Here is a 24,230-nt window from a genome sequence, read left to right on the forward strand (position 1 = left end):
TCTGACTTTATAACGCAATTCTGACTTTATAACACTGACTTTATAACTCGCAATTCTGACTTTATAACACGCAATTCTGACTTTATAACACTGACTTTATAACTCGCAATTCTGACTTTATATCTTGCAATTCTGACTTTATAACTCGCACTGACTTTATTCTGATTTATTACTCGCAATTCTGACTTTATATCTCTCAATTCTGACTTTATTACTTGCAATTCTGACTTTATATCACACAATTCTGACTTTATATCTCGCAATTCTGACTTTATATCTTGCAATTCTGACTTTATAACTCGCAATTCTGACTTTACAACTCGCAATTCTTTATAACACGAATCTTTATCCTAATTTATTGTTAATGTAATTCATTTTCCAGGAGCTCTTTGCTTCTACCTTCAGTTAAACTGCTAACAGTGATTGTAATTAATTACCTAAAGTATATTATTTGCTAACTACATTCTTTAAATTGTAATGTTGACATCCATTTTCTGTAAAGCTGCTTTGAAATGATATGTATCGTGAAAAGCGCTATACAAATAAATTTGAATTGAATTGAATTGAATTGAATTCTGACTTAACTCGCACTTTTGACATTAAAACTCACAATTCTGACTTTATTATTGCAATTCTGACTTTATATCACTTCTGACTTTATATCATGCAATAATCTGACTTTATATCACGCAATTCTGACTTTATAACACGCAATTCTGACTTTATAACACGCAATTCTGACTTTATAACACTGACTTTATAACTCGCAATTCTGACTTTATATCTCGCAATTCTGACTTTATATCTTGCAATTCTGACTTTATAACTCGCAATTCTGACTTTATAACTCGCAATTCTGACTTTATATCTTGCAATTCTGACTTTATAACTCGCAATTCTGACTTTACAACTCGCAATTCTGACTTTATATCTCGCAATTCTGACTTTATAACTGCAATTCTGACTAAACTGGTAATTCTGACTTTACAACTCGCAATTCTGACTTTATAACTGGTAATTCTGACTTTATATCACGCAATTCTGACTTTATATCTCACAATTCTGACTTTATAACACGCAGTTCTGACTTTATAACACTGACTTTATAACTCGCAATTCTGACTTTATATCTTGCAATTCTGACTTTATATCTCGCAATTCTGACTTTATTACTCGCAATTCTGACTTTATATCTTGCAATTCTGACTTTATATCACGCAATCCTGACTTAACTCGCACTTTTGACATTAAAACTCACAATTCTGACTATATCACACAATTCTGACTTTATATCTCGCAATTCTGACTTTATATCTTGCAATTCTGACTTTATATCTCGCAATTCTGACTTTATAACACGCAATCTCTATATCCTAATTTATTGTTAATGTAATTCATTTTCCAGGAGCTCTTTGCTTCTACCTTCAGTTAAACTGCTAACAGTGATTGTAATTAATTACCTAAAGTATATTATTTGCTAACTACATTCTTTAAATTGTAATGTTGACATCCATTTTCTGTAAAGCTGCTTTGAAATGATATGTATCGTGAAAAGCGCTATACAAATAAATTTGAATTGAATTGAATTGAATTGAATTCTGACTTAACTCGCACTTTTGACATTAAAACTCACAATTCTGACTTTATTACTTGCAATTCTGACTTTATATCATGCAATTCTGACTTTGTCATGCAATTCTGACTTTATATCACGCAATTGTGACTTTATATCACGCCAATCTGACTTAACACGCACTTTTGACATGAAAACTTAAGATTCTGACTACCACACAATTCTGACTTTATAACTCTCAATTCTGAGAAAAACAGTCAGAATTGTGAGATAAAAAGTCACAATTACCTTTTTTATTTTTTATTTCATGGTGGAAACAAGCTTCCATAAGTTTGTTTGCTGAGGAGTCTTAATGTAAAAATAGCCTTTGGGATAAATTGCGTTATTTACAGCATTTGGTTTTCTTACTGAGTAACATCACACAAAGTGTTCTTAATCACAAAGTGATATCACATTTGTCTGTGTTTGATTTCTTTGCAAAAGTCTCTTTTGAGGCTGATTATCATGTAAACATGTCACATTACATGATTACATGAATTCACAATCACAATCAAGTGTTGTGAATGTCCTTTCATCTTTATATTGTCATTTATCTCATTCATTGCCCATGAACATGACTTTCTGTTTGTGATGTAATGTGTGTCTGTCTGGTATTTGTGTGCAGGTGTGTCTGATTGGTGACTGTGTTGGAGGGATTCTGGGATTTGATGCTCTTTGCAGCAGCAACATCACAGTGTCAGAGAGTCAAAACAGCAGCAGACGTGGCAGCATTGTCAGTGTGCAGGTAAACACACATTTGCACACACACAAAGCCTGGTCATCCAGACAGTGATTAATTACCCTTAAAGGTAGGATAGGCTATGTTTTTCATAAACACTTTTGGTAAACTCTCTTCACATCCTGACAGCAATCAATAATCGTAGTTGTCTAAATATTAAAAACATGTGGACATATCTGTGGAAGTCTCAGGACCAAAAAATGTTTGTCCAATCATTCCATTCAGTCCAAATTAAAAGAAACAACAACATTCAGACAGGGTCAAAATAGGTTCTGCAACAATGTAAATTATAAGAAAAATTAGTTTTTGAACATTAAATGATGTAAACGTATTCTAGTAGACCCCATAAACTAAATTATGAACCTTTAAATGAGCATAATAGGACCCCTTTGATAAATAACTTAAGAGATAAGACAAATTGAATCATTTTGAATTAGTTAAAAGTATGTCATTTACTGTAATGCATCACATTCTTTGTTTCAAAAGAGCATAAATATCCTGTTTTCCATCATATGACCCCTGTAATACTAATTACTGATTCACTTCCTCCGCAGGACAATGACCTATTGTCACCAGGGATCATTATAAACAGCACTCACTGCTCGGGTTCTGGCTCGGGTTTGTCTCTGGAGGGCAGTCGGCACCTCAGCCGTAGTAATATTGACATTCCACGTTGCAGCGGTCCGGACGACCCCAAAAAACAGCTGCCCCGGAAGCGCAGCGACTCCTCGACCTATGAGCTGGACACCATTAAACAGCACCAGGCCTTCCTGACCAGGTGAACCACAGTCGTTCTTTTGTTCCTCACCCAGTTTGTTTATCATTCAAGTGAGCGTGTCTGTTTTATTTATCATAATTATGTGCACCATGGACTCTTTTTACAGACAGTGATGACATGTTTCCACAGTAAATCTAGCAAAGGTTTATATATTTTCATTTTTATCAAATTTTATGTGCATTCATAACACTATACTTTCTTATATTACCTTGGCATTAATTTACAGAAAACTAGTTAACGCTGCTGCGTGAGTGTTTCTAATACAATGGCTGAGCGAGTGATGGCAATCAAGCTCCCTATAATTTTTTTCCTCTTTTGAAAAGTCCTAGAAATGCTGTTGTGGTGTTTACCCAACTATTAACGACTTAAAAGGATTCATATACTGATATTAATATTGGCCAATATTAGCATTTCATTAACTTGTTAGTTAAGTCTGGTTATGTTTGATTAGAAGCAGACAATAAATGCTGGATTTTAAAACATATAAGGTACATTCAAATATTACAGATATTTTATAACAGTGTTCCCATGATCATGGAAGACCTGGAAATAATAATATATTTTTAATTGCTTTTCAGTTCTGGAAAAGACATGAACAAATATGAAATAAATAATGAAAATATTTCATTGAGTAGATTTTAGGGATGCACTGAATTTCCGATAACCAATAATTCTTTATATTTGAAAGCTGATAAATATATTGGCTGATAAATCTAAATTCAATTTTTTTTTAATTTTTGAGAGCCTGATTACAAGAACAAAAGTCTCACCATTAAAAGCCATGTCCAAAGCACACAATTATAATGTTCTCATTCTAATTTTATGTAATCTATATGACAGACTTGCACTGCACATATTGCACTTAACTGTATTTTCCTTTTAGAAGTGACTCCAATAATATTTCAAGCAATTCAGAACCGTTATGGCAAACAGTGTGCATCTGAAGTGTCTCATCTTAAGGAAATAATCCATTATTTATCGGCATTAATATATCGGCTAAATTTCCTTATCGGACTGATAACGATAACATTAAAAATGAACATATATCGACCGATACCTATATGGTGACCGATATATCAGTCATCCCTAAAAGATTTTCATCAAATCAGTCTTTTCAGTCAAATATTTTAACCCTTAAATGCATGACTGTTTCGCCAATCATTCTTACATATTCGGGTCTTTATCGACCCGGATATATATCTAACACGGAAGGATCTCTACCTGTCGCGATAGTATAAAACTCCTCTGATATTAGAGTAACAATTACAGAAGAATAAAATAAATCACATTTTGTTACCTTTTGGAGCTTGAAAGAGCTCAGTTTGAGCAGATGTTTTATGCCATCACCACTGTCCTCGTCAGAGCTCATTTCCCAGTAAATTCAGCAAATAATGGGCTAATTTTATGTTTGAGGTCATTCATGATCTCAAACGTATTCTCAAAGCTTTTCAACATCAACTTTTCAAGAAATTTTCAACATCTTCAAAATCAATATTTGAGCACTAACAGCTTCACCAGATTCATCCTGAGTGTTACAGTCATATTTGATTGCGTTCAGTACTTGCTCTGCAGTAAATCGCTGAGCCATTTCATGTTTTTCTTATTTTGTTTTCTGTCTAAATGAGTCAGTACTTCAACATTGTGTATCAGACATTGCCATCTTGTGGAATAAAGGTGAATTGCTCTTATTCTGTCATCTAAGATTCAATTATTGTTGTGCAGAAAAAATATACGTACACTTATACACACCTCGGGTCGTTTGCGACCCTATACAATTTTTACAAAAAATTTATACAAAAATAGGCATTCTTTTATAATTTTATGATTTTTTTCTTGTTATATTCTTTATAATGAATTGATTGAGGAGTACCAAGAAAGTTGATGTGTAACTTTAAAAAATGAACGAGGAGGAGGGTAGTGAATGACGTCCCGGGTCACTAAAGACCCGAGGTATGCATTTAAGAGTTAAAGGAATCAAAGTGGTTCAGAAAATTAAATAATTCTTTAGCAAATTGGTCTGAATCAAAATCAAAATTATTCTATTTTCAAAAATAGAAAAAAATCCTTCTCTAAACTTTTTGTTTATGAAATGACAATTTTTATTCCACAAAAGTGTGAGCTCCACAATAGTTTATTTTAAAAATGTATATTAGTTATAGATATTTGCTGAGGTCAGTGCATCCCTACTTGTGACTGTTGTAAAAATGTGTATAATAATGTAAATTGTGTATATATATAGTCTGCACTCCAGCGTTTTGAGGAACGATCCGGGTTCGCGTCGGTCCAGCAGCAGTACCATGCTAGAAGGAGGTGGCGCTCTGGGAAAGTTTGACTTCGAAGTGTCCGACTTCTTCCTCTTCGGCTCTCCACTAGGCCTGGTCCTCGCTCTGAGGAAAACTGTGGTCCCTTCTTTGGACGGTATGTTAACCTTGAAAACTCTTAGTATAGTTTCTAGTGGAAGAAGAGTGATGAAAGAGAATGAAATCCTGAGAGGATTGGATGCCAAAGCAATCATTTAAACTGTATTACCCGGATTGTGTAATCTCTATTGTTCGTGCTGTTTTTGTTCTGAAGTCCAAATCTTTTAAAGGCTTCAAACATATTAATCCTAAAAGCAACTTAAATTTGCCAGCAGATTACTAGAGGTTGTTTTAGAGGGCTGGTGTCACAGAGGAAAGTGAACAGTATGCTGACAGGAGATTCCCAATCCAACATCTGTCATGTAAAGCTCGTCAAACAAAACAAAAACAAGGATGAATGTGTTGAATGAAATACACTGAAGGCATAACCTCCTGCAACACCAACAGCAACTTTATTTTTAGCTAGTTTATGGTGAAAGAAAATACTGAAGTATGCTACCGTTCCGAAGTTTTGGGTTAGTGAGATTTTTTTTTTAATACTTTCATTCGGCAATGCATTAAACTGATCAAAAGTGACCGTAAAGACATTAATAATGTTACAACAGATTTCTATTTCAGATAAATGCTGTTCTTTTGATTCATCTAAGAATTCTGAAAAAAGAATTCCACAAAAATATTAATCGGTACAACTCTTTTGAACATTGATAATAATAAGAAATGTTTCTTGAGCAGCAAATCATCTTATTAGAATGATTTCTGAAGGATCATGTGACACTGAAGACTGGAGTAATGATGTTGAAAATCCAGCTTTGATCACAGGAATAAATTACATTTTCACATAGAAAATACTTCTTTAAATTGTCATATTTCACAATATGACTTGGTGAGCATAAGAGACAATCTTACTGATGCCAAACTGTTGAACAGTAGTGTATAACTGCATGATTCTACTTCTAACCAGCTGAGAATATATATATATATTTTTTAATTAATCTTATATATTTTATTTTAATAAATGTATATTCTAACACCAGAATTTTAGATCAATTTAATACATATTTTTCTTTTGTGTTTCCTTCCTGCAGTGGCTCATCTTCGTCCGGCGTGCCAGCAGGTTTACAACCTGTTCCACCCCGCAGATCCGTCCGCTTCACGTCTGGAGCCCCTGCTGGAGAAGCGTTTCCACCTGATGCCACCGTTTAGCGTACCCCGCTACCAGCGCTTCCCGCTGGGTGACGGCCAGTCGGCCCTGCTGGGTAAGAGTGGAGAGATTTCTCAGTCAACACGTACACCTGCTAAGACCCGGATTACACCTGGTACTTATAATATCTATCACAAGTGGTCAGGCGAGACAGATTGCTGTTTTTCAACTTGTATTAACATGCATCTCAAATGTGTGTCCTCTGACCACACATGATTGGATTTAAAGAGGATGGTCTCTTGATATTGTTGACTACACACCAGTGTTATTTCAGTATCATTGAAATACGATTATAGTTGTCATTCATTTTTATATTTTCTGTGTTTTTGTCATGTTTATTAGTTTTGTTTTGTCTTTTAATTTATTTTGGTAACACTTTACTTTAAGGTTAATTTGTTAATGTTAGTTCATGTATTAACTAACATTACCTAATAATGAGCTATATATTTGTTACACTATTTAATCTTTGTTAAAGGGTTAGTTCACCCAAAAGTGAAAATTCTGTCATTAATTACTCACCCTCATGTCATTCTACACCTGTAAGACTTTCGTTCATCTTCGGAACACAAATTAAGATATTTGTGATGAAATCCGATGGCTTAATAAGATTAATAAATTCTGTAGTAGAATTTTTAGAATTTTGTAGAATTTAAAAAAAAAAATGTTTAATTGTATTTCACTTAATATTATTTTATTTCAAGTAAAAAAAAATGTAATGGTTTTAGTTTTTAGTTAACTACAGTGCATGTATAATTATTATGCAAGTTAATGTTTTGATCATTTTTTTTTCCAAGCACATTTTACCAATTCCAAGCCACATCAATCTTAATAACTTCTATTAATTTTGTATTTAATCATTTATAAGTGATATATAGTTGTTAATAAAGGCTGGAAGTAAGAAAACGCCTTATATTCAGGTGTGCATAATTATTAAGCAGGTTTCCTTTTACATGTAAAATGGACAAAAAAAGAGATTTAACTCAGACTGAAAAGTCAAAGGTTATTAAATGCCCACGAGAAGAATGCAATACCAATGCAACACTAGAAATTGCAAAATTAAGGCATGACCATTGGACAGCAAAATACTCATTGGTTCAGCAGGGTCAGACAAAAACAGTCCAAGAAGGAAAAAAAAAACTGCACAAAAATAAATAAATTAGGAATTTAGTTTATGAATTAGTTATGAAACCATCAGGAATCCTTTATTCTCCAGTGCCACCATTGTAAGAACATAAAATATGGTCAAAATATCAACTTGCATAATAATTGCAGAATAAACAACCATGCTGAATACATCACTCACATGTAATGTCTCAAAAAAGCCACACATAACTGGCTAGTTTACATGTTTTATTGCAATGGATGATTGACAGGTGAGTAGCCGTTCTTTTGTCCAGGGTGCATCTGGACATATTACAGTAGCGTTTACACTATAAATGCAATGTGGTCACATGCATTTCAAGCTATATCACATTTTGGACTCCCGTTTACATTTGAGAAATCATGATTGTAAACGGGGCCTGCGTGTGATTGCATGTGTATTAAAGCAGATATTTTTATGGTTTAGTTTAAAGAAGCACTTGTAAAAGAGCATCGTCCATCACTGCAGTTCCGGCGTGAGTTTTGCTTCACGACTGGTGTTCCCGTGCCTCTGTTTGTGTCATTTCTGTCTGTTATTTGTCTTTATTTTCTGTTTCTTTGTCTCTCTCCCCTTCACGTCGCTCTCATGTCTCCACGTCCCTCATGCCGCTGGGTTTGACATGTGGCAGTGGAAACCATCCAGAGTAACCCTCACCTCCTGTTGGAGAGTGTGAGCTTTGCCGCCCAGCGCTGTCAGGATGGCATCAGCGAGACTTCCATTCCCGTCCCTGTGCTCAACTGGCAAGCCATGCCGGCCCCCGCCGAGTGTGTGTAGCCATTCCTGGTTTCTTGCATCCCTTTAGTGTAAACACCCTGTTATGTGTGTCACCCCTGTGAGGCGTGTGCCCTCATTTCACATAATCTGTGTTTGTGCGTCTGCTTTGACATTGATTCTGTCATTTGGGTTTGTTGTTTTTGAGTTTTACTGGGATTTCCTGCCACTGGATGCTGCAATGTGGAAATGATGGTATTGAATTTAGAGGTGAAGTGTGTATTTTTTCAATGCTTAAATGCTTTTTTCTATTTTTATTTAGTGTAGACACAATTATAAGGCATTTATATGTATACTTAAAAAGAGTGTTACATTTCACCACAAAATCATAAAGAAAAATCATACTTCACATGATAATTAAAGTCTACCTGTAGTCTACCTTAAAACTCATCTTTAATCACCAAAATGACCAATTTAAATGTTTTTTTTCCTGTGAAAAAAAAATTTCTTCATGCCTTAAAATAGTTTGAATGTAACTGCTTCATTTAGTATACGCGGATCATTAATATGCAACTTAGCCCCACCTCCATTTGCTCACGCCAGCTCAGAGATCCACTCGGTCAACTTACTGAGGTAAACGCTGCACAATGGTATCGCTCTTTACAACATTGGACACATAACGGTAATTAATATGATTAGCCTTTTGCTTGACTATGTTATCAAATAGCTACTGCTAATGTTATACAATGTTCTCGTTCACCATCTCGGAGTCAGACAGCTGCCTTCTAACAATCAGTATCCTTAAAAACACTTTACAACTCAGAACGTCAGTGGAGAAAGGCATATAGTTCATCATAACATCGTAATATACATCACTATACTGCTAAATCTACATGATACATTTCATATAAACAGAAAAATATACCAGGATAACCTGGCTTCTCTCAAGACTCCCCTGCTAGTTCACTGTTAATGATATGCTAAAACCTGCCAGCACATTGAAGTGATTGGTTACAAGGTAGTTTGTGATGTCAGCAATTTCAAACCGCGGGTTTGAGACTCTTTTTTTCACTGCAGTTTTAAGGAGAAAATACTCAGCAATGGTGTTGACTTATGAATTTGCACATGGTTTGTCTTAAAGAATATTAAAAACACCACATAGACATATAAACAACATTAAACACTTGATTTTCACCACAGGGAGACTTTAAGCATATTTCACCCCCAATACTTAGAACTGTAAAGCATCCAGATGTTTATATGTATATATATATATAGTTTATATATATATATATATATATATATATATATATATATATATATATATTGTTATGAAAATAGTCCTAAAATAGATATTTCTTTCTTTTGATTCTGGTGTGAAATATAACCTAGACATGTTCTTGAAAGATGTCATGAGTTTTGCCCATGAGCGGTCCAACCTTTGGGGAAACTTGTTTGGAAACTAGCGCTATTTTGCAATTTCATTCAATGCAACTAGTACTGCAGAAATGACACACTCCACCTTTAAAATGACAATACAGCAAGAATAATAAGAAAAGTGTGAATTCAAGCTTGACTAATGACAAATCCTGATTCTGAAGATGGGCTTGCATGTGTATTTGGTAGATAATGCCCCATGAGGACTTCATGTAAAAACATTAAATCTAAAAAGTCTAAATTCCTCCAGAATAGAAGGAACTGATTAAAATGGACTCTGGGGCAGTATTTACTTCTTTTATATCTCTTTGGATTTGTGTTTGCATCTTCTTTTCACTTCCTTTATTCATTTTGAATTAAATGGCCCTTTTACAAATGTATAATGTTTCAAGCTCTGATCCAAAATCTAGTGAGATCGCAACAATACCTGTGATGCTTTCTAGATAGAATGCTGCCTAGATAGGCAGCTCACTAGGTTTTGGAACTGAGGTTTAATCAGTACTGGAAAATTGTCAAATTTCTGGGCCCTAATTTCCCTGTCAGTTCCTGGTCCCTGCGAGTAATTACTGGTTTTGTTCCTCACAGCGGATGTGATGCAGTCCCACAGCATTATGTTTGGGGATCACTCCAATCCTTCGTCTCCGGCATCCATTCCAGCCTTCCGCGGGACCCGCAGGGCCAGCGAGACCAGCATCGCTAGCCAGGTGTCGGGGTTAGCGGACAGTTACACCGCCTCCAACATCGCCAACAGTAAGTTAACACATGGTTAGGTTAAATGGAATAACAAGAAAAATAATCTAGATATCAGGCTGCATTTATCTGATCAAAATTACAGTAAAAACACTAATATTGTGAAATATTACGACAAATTATAATTATTTTAAAAATGTAATTTATTCCTGTTATCAAAGCTGAATTCATCATTACTCCAGTCTTCAGTGATCTTTCAGAAATCTAATATGCTGATTTGCTGCTCAAGATTTTTTATTATTATTAATATTATTTATGTTGAAATCAGTTGTGCTGCTTAATATTTTGGCTGAAACCATGATACATTTTTTCAGTATTCTTTGATGAATAGAAAGTTTAAAAGAACAGCATTTATTTGAAATAATGTTACTTTACTGTAACATTTGATCAATTTAATGTGTCCTTGCTGAATAAAAGTTTTCATTTCTTTAAAAAAAAAGTCTTCCCCAAACTTTTGAACAGTAGTGTGCTGCAAAGCAAAAACATTTTAAAGGATTAGTTCACTCCAGAATTCAAATTTCCTGATAATTTACTCACCCCCATGTCTTCCAAGATGTTTTTGAGGAAAACATTCCAGGATTTTTCTCCATATAGTGGACTGCAACGGTTGAAGATCCAAATGTCAGTTTCAGTGCAGCTTCAAAGAGCTCTACATGATCCCAGACGAGGAATAAGAGTCTTATCTAGAGAAACCATCGGTCATTTTATAGATAAAAATAAAAATGATATACTTTTTAACCACAAATGCACTGCTTTGTGATGCGCCACGCATTGCGTAATCACGTTGGAGAGGTCATGCGTGACATAGGCGGAAGTAAGGAGCAAGTGGTTACAAAGCGAAAGTGCAAAGAATAAGTCAAATGGCCAGTAAGTCAAACAAAAAAAGGTAAAACAACGATGTTGTACGATTTTGAAGTTGGAGGAGAAAATGAGCGTGACCTTTCCAACGTGATTACGTAAAGCATGGTGCATCACAGAGCAGTGTATTTGTGGTTAAAAAGTATATACATTTTTTTTCTTTTTTAGAAAATGACAGATCGTTTCACTAGATAAGACTCTTATTCCTCGTCTGGGATCATGTAGAGCTCTTTGAAGCTGCACTGAAACTATAATTTGGACCTTCAACCGTTGAAATCCACTATATGGAGAAAAATCCTGGAATGTTTTCCTCAAAAGCCTTAATTTTCAACTTTTCAACTGAAGAAAGAAAGACATAAACATCTTGGATGACATGGGGGTGAATAAATTATCAGGAAATGTTCATTCTGAAGTGAACTATTCCTTTAATGCTGCAACTATCACATGTGTCATGCTCACCTTTTGACTACTGTTGTTTTGATGTTGTTGTTGTTTTTTCTCTAGTAACACACGCATGCCAACTTAGACTCTCCAAAAAGCTCAGTCTTTTGTCCCAATTGGCCCTCCCCTATAATAAAATCAGCTCCCGAAGCTCCTCCCTCAAATCCTGCAAAGCACAAAATAAGCAGCAGGTAGAAAGGCAGGATTCCAGCAGTTTGGATGATACAGATCAGAGCATCTCTCTAGGCTTTGAGCCCTCACCCTCGCTCGCCTCAGACCCGCCATCGCCGTGTGTCCCGCTGGACATCGAGCAAGGTACTTGGAGCGTGGGTAGAGGTCCGGTCAGAGGGTCTCCTGACCCTCCAGATGCACCCGCTCTCCTGTTTGCCTGCGTTAGTTTCTACCATTGCTGCCTTCCCTGCAACCCTCCTACTGCCTGTTTTAGCCCTCCGAATCTTCAGCCTGTTTTCTTGCTGACCTCCCCAGCGCTGACGCCTTTGTTTTCCGAATTCATGCCCCCATCCTTTAAAAGCTCAGCGCTGGTGCTCTGGTTCTTCATCTCTGGAACCCTGAGCCGCTCTGGGTTTGCTCTGGATGATGAAGACCTTCTGAAGATCCTTTGAAAGGACGTTGACTTGTCTTGCTCCCATTATCTGGCTATGCGTCATGCTTACGGCCTGTATGTCTTCTGTTAGCGGTCACTAAATTCACACTGTCAGCCCAAATCCGATTATTTGTGTATCCGATTGGAATCGTTGTCGAATAATTGTAGCTCGAAACAGATCAGAATGCATTTCATGTGATTTTTGGCCGTTCACACTTGCTAAAATCTGACCTGATTTCAATCAGACATGCACAAAAATCGGATTTGGACTGATAGTCTGAACGTAGCCTTATAGATAAGGATGGGAATCATAAGGAATTTAGTGTTTCCGATCGCACATTTTTTAATTTTTTTAGTACTTTTGAGGAAAAGGTCTCAACTATGTACTAAGAAAAATGACTTAATTAAAATATAAATTTTTAAATGACTATTATAATATTGTTATAATTATATTAAAACCTACTGTTTTTGGTAACATTTTAATGCAATAAAAAGTTTTTTTGCTTATTATTCTGCAAATAATAATATTTATATAATATATTATTTTTGCACACAATATAATATATTATTTAAGCAAATAATATATATATTTGGGTGATTTACTAAATTGCTAATTATGATCAGGGGCATGAATTGAATATTATTATTTAGAAAAATGAATTACAAGAAAATATTATTTTTATATTAATATTCAAATATAATATATTACTTGGACAATATTTCAAGCTAGGAAGAAAAATTGCTCAAATTTGCGTACGAATCGGGGAAATTAATTGCTACATTTGTGGTAATGCATTAATCATTTTTATTCCATAATTTTTCTTTAAAATTAGTCACACCAAGTTAATATTACTTTTAAGTACCATTTATTCCAGGTCTGTTTCAAATTAGGACATGAGTGAGTTTTTTTTTTTTTTTTACTGATTAATTTAAAACAACATATATATATATATATATATATATATATATATATATATATATATATATATATATATATATATGTGTGTTGTCTGTAAATACAGTCTTCCCAGTCAAAATGGAACCAGTTTTGAATAAAAACTGGTTTTCAGTTCCCAATCCTACTTGTAGAGAACTAAAGGCCATTTGCAGATTCAAGAACACTGAACCCCACTGAAACGACTTTCAATCCAAAAACAGGGTGTGTTCTTGAGTGTCTTTGCAATGGGTCATGGGAGGAAGAAGACAAGAGATGTGCACTACAGCCTCACATGGCCCAGTGCACATTACAAAACAACAACTTTCCATTTCTTTCCTTCCTTTTGATCCCCTGAAGCAAATCTGCATCATTTGTCCCCATCCTGTCCTAGAACCAGCAGCTGAAACATTCATAAATTATGTACAGATGAAACAGAAATCTTTAATGGTATTTGATCCTGCCTTTGTAGCGGTAATGGTTCGGACAGGCATGACTGAATCTCTCGTGTCGTTTCTCCTGCAGTCGCTGCGCGCTGGTGGGGCACGAAGCGCGTTGATTTCGCCCTGTATTGTCCCGATGCTCTGACTGCGTTCCCCACCGTGGCTCTACCTCACCTGTTTCACGCCTCCTACTGGGAATCGACAGACGTTGTGTCTTTCCTGCTCAGACAGGTGAAGATTACCATATGGTTTAAGATTATAAAATATTTAGTCTTCTTAAAGGAATTTTCAGGGTTATTTGCAATAAGAAACATTATTATATAATATAAAAAAATATTTGTTACTAGCTTTTATTAATATATATATATATTTTTTTAAAATATTTTTATTTATTTATTTTAATAAAACTTAAAAGATTATCTTTACTATATTAAACTTTACTGTTTTTGGTAACATTTTAATGTAATAAAATAAGGGATTGCCTATTTCAAATTAATTTTAAAAAGTCTAATTGAATTAATTGCAAAAATATTATTTGAATTTTGGTGACACTTAAGCTAGGAAGGGAAGTGATGTCAAACGATTAATCGTGATTAATCACATCCAAAATAAAAGTTTGTGTTTACATAATTTATGTGTGCACTGTGTATATTTATTATATATAAATACACACACATACATATATTTATTTAAGAAATATTTACGTGTGTGTGTGTGTGTGTGTATATATATATATATATATATATATATATAAATATATACATGCATGTGTGTATTTCTATACACATATATTATTTAAACACAAACTTGTATTTTGGATGCGATTAATCGTTTGACAGCACTAGAAATAACTAATTATGAGATTGACGTACAGATTGGGTTGTGAACTGTTAATTTTGGTTGTGCATAATTTGTTTTTATTGCATAATTTTTCTTTAAATTATTAGTCATAGCAAACTATTATTATTTTTAAATACCGTTTTATCATTAATGCAATTATCCTACAAAAGCAATTCCTTTTAATGAAATTGTGCAAATGTAATATATTTTTATTTGGGTCTTTTTTTCTCTCTCTCTCTCTCTTTTTTTTTTTTTTTTGTCTCTTAGGTAATGAGGCATGAGAACTCAAGTATTTTGGAACTAGATGGGAAGGAGGTGTCCGAATTCACTCCGTCCAAACCGCGGGAGAAGTGGATAAGGAAGAGGACCCATGTGAAGATCAGGGTGAGACGGACATCTCGACATTTCTAAAATCTCATGTTTCTAAAATCTGGATTTTGCTGACGTAAAGATGTGTTTGTGTTGAAGAATGTTACAGCAAATCACCGCGTGAACGACGCCGTGTTTAATGAGGACGGCCTTCAGGTAGTCACGGGCCGCTTCATGTACGGGCCGCTGGACATGGTCACACTGACAGGAGAGAAGGTTAGTGCCCTATAAACTTTGGTTTGTGTAGATCCCAGAGACTGAAAACTCAGTTAGCCCATCCAACTTCACTCATTCTCGCCAGAAAATATACAGATCTACTTGAAGTAGGGCCGCCCCCTAATACTCAACTAATTGTAGAATTTTATTAGTCAGTTAGTCGCAGAAAAAAAAAAAATGTGGCAAAGTCACGCAGTCCGTGAGGGACAGATCGTTAAACTTGTGGCAATTACAGTATGTCAATCAGGAAATCCAAACGTTTGCCTATCATCCATCAACCTCAAATATGGCTTATCATTTGAAACACGTAAGTGACAACTTTACATGGCTGTTTGCTATAACGTTAACCTAGATAAATGTTCGCTATTATTAGGCGCATATCCAAGTGTTTGTGTGCAGTGTGGAAGCTAAAGTATAGCGCTTACTGCAAGACATGGAGGTGCCGGCGCAATCACTTGTATTTTTTCTGAGAACAGCAGAAACAACTTTAAATACTGTCATTCATACAGATATGAGTAATACATCATTCGAAACTGGGGTCTACTATAATTGCAACTTTTTAACATAATTCTGAGTTCTTTTCTCAGAATTGTGAGATATAAACTCAGAAATGCGGGATATAAACTTGCAATTCTGACTTTTTTTCTAAGAATTGTGAGATATAAACTCGCAATTGCGAGTTATGAAGTACAATTTTGAGGGGAAAAAAAGACTATATCTCAATTCTGACTATAACTCACAATTCTGACTTTATAACTCGCAATTGTGTTATAGTCAGAATTGCGAGATTTTATATCATGCAATTCTGACTTTATATCACGCAATTCTGACTATATATCTTGTAATTCTTAGAAAAAAGGTTAGAATTGTGAAATTGTTACTTTTTTAATTTTTTTAATTCAGTGGTGAAAATAAGCTTACATAGATTTCCTTTCTTCAAATTCATTTCATCCATAATTGTGCTGTTTTCAAGGTGGACATCCATATCATGACCCAGCCTCCGTCCGGTGAGTGGGTGTACTTCAGCACAGAACTAACCAATAGCAGCGGCCGAATTTCCTACGTGATTCCGGAGAGCAAGCGGCTGAGCATCGGAGTGTATCCGGTCAAAATGGTGGTCAGGTATGTGTTAAATGTACATTTATTCTGCACATGAACGGTTGTATTTTCAACAAGTGAACAACATCCTCTTTGTCCAAAGGGGTGACCACACATCTGCTGACAGTTACCTGACCGTGCTGCCGCGTTGCACAGAGTTTGTCGTGTTCAGCATCGACGGCTCTTTTGCCGCCAGCGTGTCCATCATGGGCAGCGACCCTAAAGTGCGAGCAGGAGCGGTAGACGTGGTCAGGTGAGAGCTTGTCTTCATTAATTTAACTCCATGAAGGCAATTGTGATCAGTGTTGGGGGTAATGCAAATTTTTTACATATTTTGTATAAAGGTTCAAAAAAACTTCCATTATTTCATACGTCAGGCTTTACAAGGTTAATGAAACTCATAGGTCAGTAATTTGTAATGTTTCCTGTTGCTGCAGGCACTGGCAGGACCTAGGCTACATGATAGTGTACGTGACGGGGCGGCCAGACATGCAGAAGCAGCGTGTGGTGGCCTGGCTTTCACAGCACAACTTCCCTCACGGGATCGTGTCCTTCTGTGACGGGCTCGTTCACGACCCCCTCCGACACAAAGCCAACTTCCTCAAGTGTCTCATCACAGAGGTGAGAATACGCCTCCTTTTCTGTAGGTCAGGGGGTTGTGGGTAATATAGTACTGTCATTTGCAATGCATTAATCCTGAATTCATATCGATTCATATCCACAATATTGATTAATGCATAACAAAAGTCTTAACTTACAATTTTAAGAGGTCTCAAATTTGAAATGATAAAAACAGGAATTGCAATACGGCCTAATGTAATTATTAAACAAAAGGCAATGATTTAATTAAATGTGACCATTTTATTAATTTATTTTAATTTAATTTAAAAAATGTGGCGCTGTTGCACGTTCTACAGGCTCACGGTTACTGTTAATGAATTATGACAATGTTTATTTTATGGTGTTTTGTACTGTAATATGTTGTAAGGTGCATATTTTATCTCCCTCATCTTTTGAATTAGCAGCTGGAAGTAGTAAAGATGTTTCAAAATAAGAGTCCCGTGTATTTCAGGCTTGTTTATAATTGAAAGTTACATTATGCAAAAAAAAAAAAAAAAAAAATTCTGGATATTACTGGCATTTCAGTTACAAAATTAACTGTATCTGACATTTAATTTAACAAACTCTAGTATCTTCTCTCTGGGTTGTCCGAAATGACAGATTATTTAACACTTTCATTGTATAGATTTTACTAGTATCAGCACAATATTATTATTAGGGGTTCAAGCGACGTCTGCAACGTCAGCAAGGCTCACCCTGATCGCCTGATAGGGGCGCTACAGCGGTTGAAAAATTTGACATCGCTCATGGCACAAGACGGGCAAATTGCATGCACGGATTTGCTCGTCATTCTGGTGAAATTTTCGTGTTCTTTTGCGAACTAGACCTAGGTTTTTGGCCCGATCGGAACCAAACCAGTGCTGCGAGATTCTCCGGAGTCTGATTGTCAATAATTATCAAAAATTATATTGAAATTTAGATTGAAATTTCGCCAAAGCGTTCAAAATGGGTGGAGCCACTTTTACTAAAATGGCTAGAACTTGTGAACGGAATGAGATTTTTCACCAAACTCGGCACACCTATGTAAGAGCTCATTCTGTGGTCACATGAAAAAGGATGTGGCGATGGCCACTTGGTGGCATTATAACACGAAAAAAAAATGAAAATGGCTATAACTACATCATCGTTAGTCCGATCGACTTGAAAATTGGCATGCAGAGTTTTGTCCATTATTGTCTGTGAGGACATTGACGCACATCTCAAAAAACATGTCCGCCATTGGCCAATGAAGATTAAGCAGCTATCAGACAAGATTAACGGAGGCCAATCGGAATGAAACTCACTGGACCTGTTTGACTCACGGCCCTAGAGGCCTGCGAGAAATTCAAAAGAAATCTACCACCGGGTTGGCAATTTTGCATTTTCCATGTGCGTAAAGGATTTTGTATCGTGTGATTTTTCGCACACGCCCACGACATTTGTACCGCATGGCAGAACTCCTCATTCTGAACAACTTTGCCTCAAGGACCACCGCTGTCCATCGAATCGTTCATTAAATATTGGAGATTATTTCGAAAACCAACTTTGGCAAACTCGTCCTAGGTTTTTGGCTCAACCTCAATAAATGTTTAAAAACCATATATTTCCTATGGTAAATTTCCTGTATTGGCTGTAAATGGTCTTTTCCATCTATGATCGAGATGGTTACAGGCTTGCTTAAATAAAACATAATACCGTTTTATGCATGTACTTAAAAGTGCTTGAACCCCGATAATTGCTGCTCGCAGCTATATTTTTAATTTCCTTTCTTTAAACACATTTTCATATCAGCAAAATTGATGTTTATATTGTAACACTGTAACATTTGAATGTGCGCACCAGCCTGTTTAATCAAGTAAAAGAATCCAAGATGCATTATTTATCAAGATTTTTTGGGTTTGTTCTGAATGGATATACATTTGTGCAGGTCTTAAAATTCTCTGCAGAGACACTGTGTTAGCCTCTGCTCAAATATACATGAAATGTATAATTAAAAAGCTGCTCATTTGTAGGCACATATGAAGATCTTCGCTGCTTATGGCTCCACTAAGGACATCTCTGTGTACACGTCACTTGGTCTGCCACCATCGCAAATCTACATCGTGGGGAGACCAACAAAGAAATTGCAACACCAGTGTCAGGTATCTTTATGCACAGTTTTTCCTCTCTACTTTTTACAAGTTTTTCTACACTTTCACTGAGCTGTGACTCTCTCTCCACAGTTCATCGCCGATGGCTACGCGTCTCACCTTTCCCAGCTGGAGTACAATCAGAGATCGAGACCCGCCAAGACTGGCAGCGCTCGCATGGTCCTCCGGAAGGGCAGTTTCGGGCTGGGCGGCAGTGGCGACTTCTTGCGGAAGCGCAATCACCTGCTGCGCACCATCTCCTCGCAACCCACGTCCTCGACTCCGCCCGTGCAGGTAGGCCGCCCGGAACGTGCTCAGAGCCAATCGGAATGTGACCGCGAGCGGGCCGAACGTGCGCAGAGAAGCATGAGCATCGCCGCCGGCTGCTGGGGCCGAACCAGCAAACTTGAGGGCGGAGCCCTGAGCCCGAAATAGGCTCCTCCCACCGGGTCCAAACTCTGGAGGCACTTCACTGGGCACACGGGCTGCAGGAATGGTAGGAGACGGACACAACGTAATCTCACAGTATTACAACAGACTCTGTGAGCAAATCTCACGGCATTATTATTGTTGCATGGGACTTTTTTCGTTCGTATTTTTGTTTTTTTAGACCGGCAGCCAAACATTTTCCAGAAATCTAGCGCCTTAAGCATCGCTCTGGGTCATGGCCCTCACCTCTGACTTGATTGAATGTACTGTTGGGACTGAAAACACGGATCGTTGGGTGGGTATGGACTCTTCCCGCTTCCTCTATCATTCCCCAGACTTCCCTTCCGGTGTCCGCAGAGATTCCCACACATGTAAATACGTGCCTCCTCTTACCTGCTCAGGGCAGCCATGAACTTGAGGAGCTGATAAGACCCAGAGGCCATTTTAACCATTCGTTTCCGTTGGGTCGCCCCATCCTGGCAGCCGAGTTGAATCGCAGCAGAATTTGGCAATAAGGATCGAAGCCCATCACACCAAACTCCGTCTGCAGGTCATCAGAGGCCTTAACTTCTTATTCAGAGCACGAACGAACTCTCAAAGGAACAACAATCCCTTTACAAGGCCATCTGCTTGCAATACCTCCAAGACGCCACCTCCACATGGGCTGCTGGGTGACCTTCCACGTCTCTTTCTTTCTCGACTGCTGTTTCGTTAACTTCTGAGCCACCAAACACCGGTCGCAAGCACATGCCACATCTGCTGAAGTAAACTTTTCTGCTGCTGTCATCGTGGAGAGAATTTCCCATCGAGGACGCGCCATGCAGCTCGCTGTATTTGCATGTTCGATGGCGACGGACAACTTTTTCGCTCAATCATTTCCTCTCAATCCTTTGCACTCACTTCCGGGTGATCAGGAGTCGCTCGCTTGATACTGCCGACGGCCAAAACGAATTCATTTCGAAAGCTGTAGTTCTGCAACTGCATAACCTCATTGTTATTTTGCACTAGTGGAATAGTGGAGGTCCTTGTTACCATCTCATGTCGCTACATGGCGTTCGCGTGTAGTACATGTCCCTTATTATTTATGGCAGGGTATTTGTGCGCGCACGCGCGATTATATAGTTCTCCGAAAGCAAAACAAGGCAAGAAATGTGCCAAAAGCAGGCAGATCATAGGAACCCAAACACGTCCAACGTTACCGATGGATTGTAGCAACGTTTCCCAAGCGTTTCCATGGCACATGTATAATGTTTTTAAGATTTTAGATCATTTTAGATCAACTTCAGTTATCTATGATATTGTCCATATGTTCATATGTAAGTGATTGAGGTATATAGAAATTGTGCTTTTAATTTTTGCTATTTTAAATCGGACAGCATGACAAAGTCGGGTGGAGTCGTGAACCGTACACGGTTTGTTTCTATATATCATGAACACACTGGAATAGCCATGCTGCATGTTGCGGACGTATTCTTCTAATCGAACTGGGAGGCTTCGAACGTGGCCTTTGTCTGGAGTGTGGATGTTCTGAACCGAACTGAATGGGACTTCAAACAGTGTAGATACTGTAAAGATGTAAATTTCACTATGTAGGATATGTTACGGTCAGAATTTATTTATTTCTGTAGCTTCATAAGATGATGGATATTTCAGGTTTGACTGTATTTCATGTGTTGCTTTATTCTTTTGTCCAACAGTTCTTGAAATGCTTCTTTTAACGGACCAATGACGTGTCTCCTTGTGCATAATCGTTGACAGTGTTTCCGTAGCAAAACTCTAGATGACGCAACCACCGCCACCGCACGGACAATCAGTTCAGCAAGCAAACAACATCCTCGAAGCATAACGGGCAAGGAGCACGCACACCTACACATGTACAAACGCTCGCTCTGGAGACCGATTTCGCGCATTGAAATTTCCACGTAATGTGAATTGGAATTGTGAATGTGGTTCTGTGATAAATTTGCTCCAAACAGCTGAGTTTAAATTGGTGCTGTACGATTTTTGAATCAAAGTTTCAATGGCGTTTGGACTGGTATTCCTAGTCTTCTTCTGGTATGACCAGTTTTAATGCGTCTAGTTCAGTACTAGACATCAGGGGTTCTCAGTGGAAATATGCTGAAAGGTTTGTGAACTTGTACCGCTGATAATCTAGGTCATCTTGGTTGTTGGTTTATGATTTGAATGTCAACCACTGAACAAATTCTCAGTCTGGAAATTGCACATTTACGTTATATTATTCCACACACTTTTGCCACCTGAACTGTCCTACTTCTACACTTCTTCCTGTTTTCGAATCAAGTTATTTTTCACCAATGTTGAGAGAGTTGATACACTCCATGAGTTTCATTTCCGAATTGTTGAGGTTAAGATTCAGACACATCGCAGGGAATCGTACGACATTGTGATCGACAATTGTGCCACAGTTTTTACACGGCAAACATCCGTTTAAACATCCGCGGCCTTGCTTGTAGGCCAGTGTATGAGTATTATATCTTCAGATAAATCAGATTATAGCCACTTTTGTACTTTGCATGTCGGAGAGAAGCTTTCGTACACTTTCCTGTATTCTTCAATAATGGGCCACACTACAAACCTCCAATTTATAGTTATTACCAATATGCTGTTGTCTATATAGAACATCATATCAGTTGTTAATACCAAATATTTAAATGATCTTACCGTTAATCCCAAATCCAACCATATTTTTTTAAATACTGGCATCTGAATAATGGCATTATATTACAAGATGATAAATGCATAGAAATACTGGTAAACTGTTGACATTACAGTATTTTTGACATGTAAATGCTGTCTAATTAGTGTGCAGGTGTTTCAAAACACAAGATCATTGGATGAAATAAATATGGTGAAATATCCCGAAACAATTATGTTTTGTGCCCATTTTATTTGTTGCCAAAACTTTCAGATTGCTGTACAAATCATTGCAAATGAATCACTTTCCCAACAACTTTTCGATGATGAATGGAGACGTACTGCAGGGTCATTTTACACTCCTGTTGACGTACTGATCTGGACTGACTCGCTCCTTTACAGTTTTCTTACCAGGTCGGTGGTTCAGTGCTCTCATGTGTATAACTGTATGTACTGTGGATTAAATACAGTTGGACAACTGCAAGTCTTCTGTCATTTTATAATGCTTTATGAATGTGTGACGTCAACCACTCAGCAATATATATATATATATATATATATATATATATATATATATATATATATACAATTTTGTATTTGTCTATTTTCATTAATTGTATTCATTTTGGAGTGTGAGAGATGGCAGTATGGTCTGAGTTAGGTTGGGTGAAATTAATCTATGTATGGTATGCATGTATGTAGGCAGGGAAGCATGTAGGTGCGTATGTATGTCGTTATGTATGGATATGTAGGTAGGTATGGATGTAAGTATGTATATATGTATGTGGATAGGTAGAAAGGTAGGTATGGATGGATGTAGGTATGGATAGATGTAAGTAGAAAGGTAGGTATGGATGGATGTAGGTATGTATAGATGTATGTGGGTAGGTAGAAAGGTAGGTGTGTATAGATGTATGTAGGTAGGTAGAAAGGTAGGTATGGATGGATGTAGGTATGTATAGATGTATGGGTAGGTAGAAAGGTAGGTATGGATGGATGTAGGTATGTATAGATGTATGTGGGTAGGTAGAAAGGTAGGTATAGATAGATGTAGGTAGAAAGGTAGGTATGGATGGATGTAGGTATGTATAGATGTATGTGGGTAGGTAGAAAGGTAGGTATAGATAGATGTAGGTAGAAAGGTAGGTATGGATGGATGTAGGTATGTATAGATGTATGTGGGTAGGTAGAAAGTTAGGTATGGATGAATGTAGGTAGAAAGGTAGGTATGGATGGATGTAGGTATGTATAGATGTATGTGGGTAGGTAGAAAGTTAGGTATGGATGAATGTAGGTAGAAAGGTAGGTATGGATGGATGTAGGTATGTATAGATGTATGTGGATAGGTAGAAAGTTAGGTATGGATGAATGTAGGTAGAAAGGTAGGTATGGATGGATGTAGGTATGTATAGATGTATGTGGGTAGGTAGAAAGTTAGGTATGGATGAATGTAGGTAGAAAGGTAGGTATGGATGGATGTAGGTATGTATAGATGTATGTGGATAGGTAGAAAGTTAGGTATGGATGAATGTAGGTAGAAAGGTAGGTATGGATGGATGTAGGTATGTATAGATGTATGTAGGTAGGTAGAAAGGTAGGTATGGATGGATGTAGGTAGAAAGGTAGGTACGGATGGATGTAGGTAGAAAGGTAGATATAGATATAGGTATGTATAGATGTATGTGGGTAGGTAGAAAGTTAGGCATGGATGGATGTAGGTAGAAAGGTAGGTATGTATGGATGGGTAGGTAGAAAGTTAGGTATGGATGGATGTAGGTAGAAAGGTAGGTATGGATGTATGTAGGTATGTATAGATGTATGTGGGTAGGTAGAAAGATGTATGTATAGATGTAGGTAGAAAGGTAGATATAGATATAGGTATGTA

The 24,230-nt window shown here is 37.0% G+C and overlaps 1 protein-coding gene across 6 annotated transcripts in view; it reads left to right on the forward strand.

Moving 5' to 3' along the window:
• LOC125262452 (membrane-associated phosphatidylinositol transfer protein 2) overlaps positions 1-22,825 on the forward strand; it is an 82,335-nt gene extending 59,510 nt beyond the window's left edge. For 3 of the 6 annotated variants that reach the window (XM_048181229.1, XM_048181230.1, XM_048181231.1), the window contains exons 12-26: positions 2,238-2,357; positions 2,906-3,129; positions 5,369-5,547; positions 6,575-6,745; positions 8,460-8,597; positions 10,565-10,729; positions 12,092-12,343; positions 14,092-14,240; positions 15,117-15,233; positions 15,318-15,434; positions 16,408-16,556; positions 16,636-16,785; positions 16,970-17,153; positions 19,145-19,273; positions 19,355-22,825. In XM_048181229.1, the coding sequence (XP_048037186.1) occupies positions 2,238-2,357; positions 2,906-3,129; positions 5,369-5,547; positions 6,575-6,745; positions 8,460-8,597; positions 10,565-10,729; positions 12,092-12,343; positions 14,092-14,240; positions 15,117-15,233; positions 15,318-15,434; positions 16,408-16,556; positions 16,636-16,785; positions 16,970-17,153; positions 19,145-19,273; positions 19,355-19,696 (2,586 nt within the window). In that variant the 3' untranslated portion in view covers positions 19,697-22,825. The remainder of the gene's footprint in view (positions 1-2,237; positions 2,358-2,905; positions 3,130-5,368; positions 5,548-6,574; positions 6,746-8,459; positions 8,598-10,564; positions 10,730-12,091; positions 12,344-14,091; positions 14,241-15,116; positions 15,234-15,317; positions 15,435-16,407; positions 16,557-16,635; positions 16,786-16,969; positions 17,154-19,144; positions 19,274-19,354) is intronic. The other 3 variants (XM_048181232.1, XM_048181233.1, XM_048181234.1) reach the window with 3 other exon arrangements.
• Positions 22,826-24,230: the final 1,405 nt, after the last annotated feature.

This window comes from Megalobrama amblycephala, linkage group LG2, assembly GCF_018812025.1.
Source record: "Megalobrama amblycephala isolate DHTTF-2021 linkage group LG2, ASM1881202v1, whole genome shotgun sequence".
NCBI lineage: Eukaryota > Metazoa > Chordata > Actinopteri > Cypriniformes > Xenocyprididae > Megalobrama > Megalobrama amblycephala.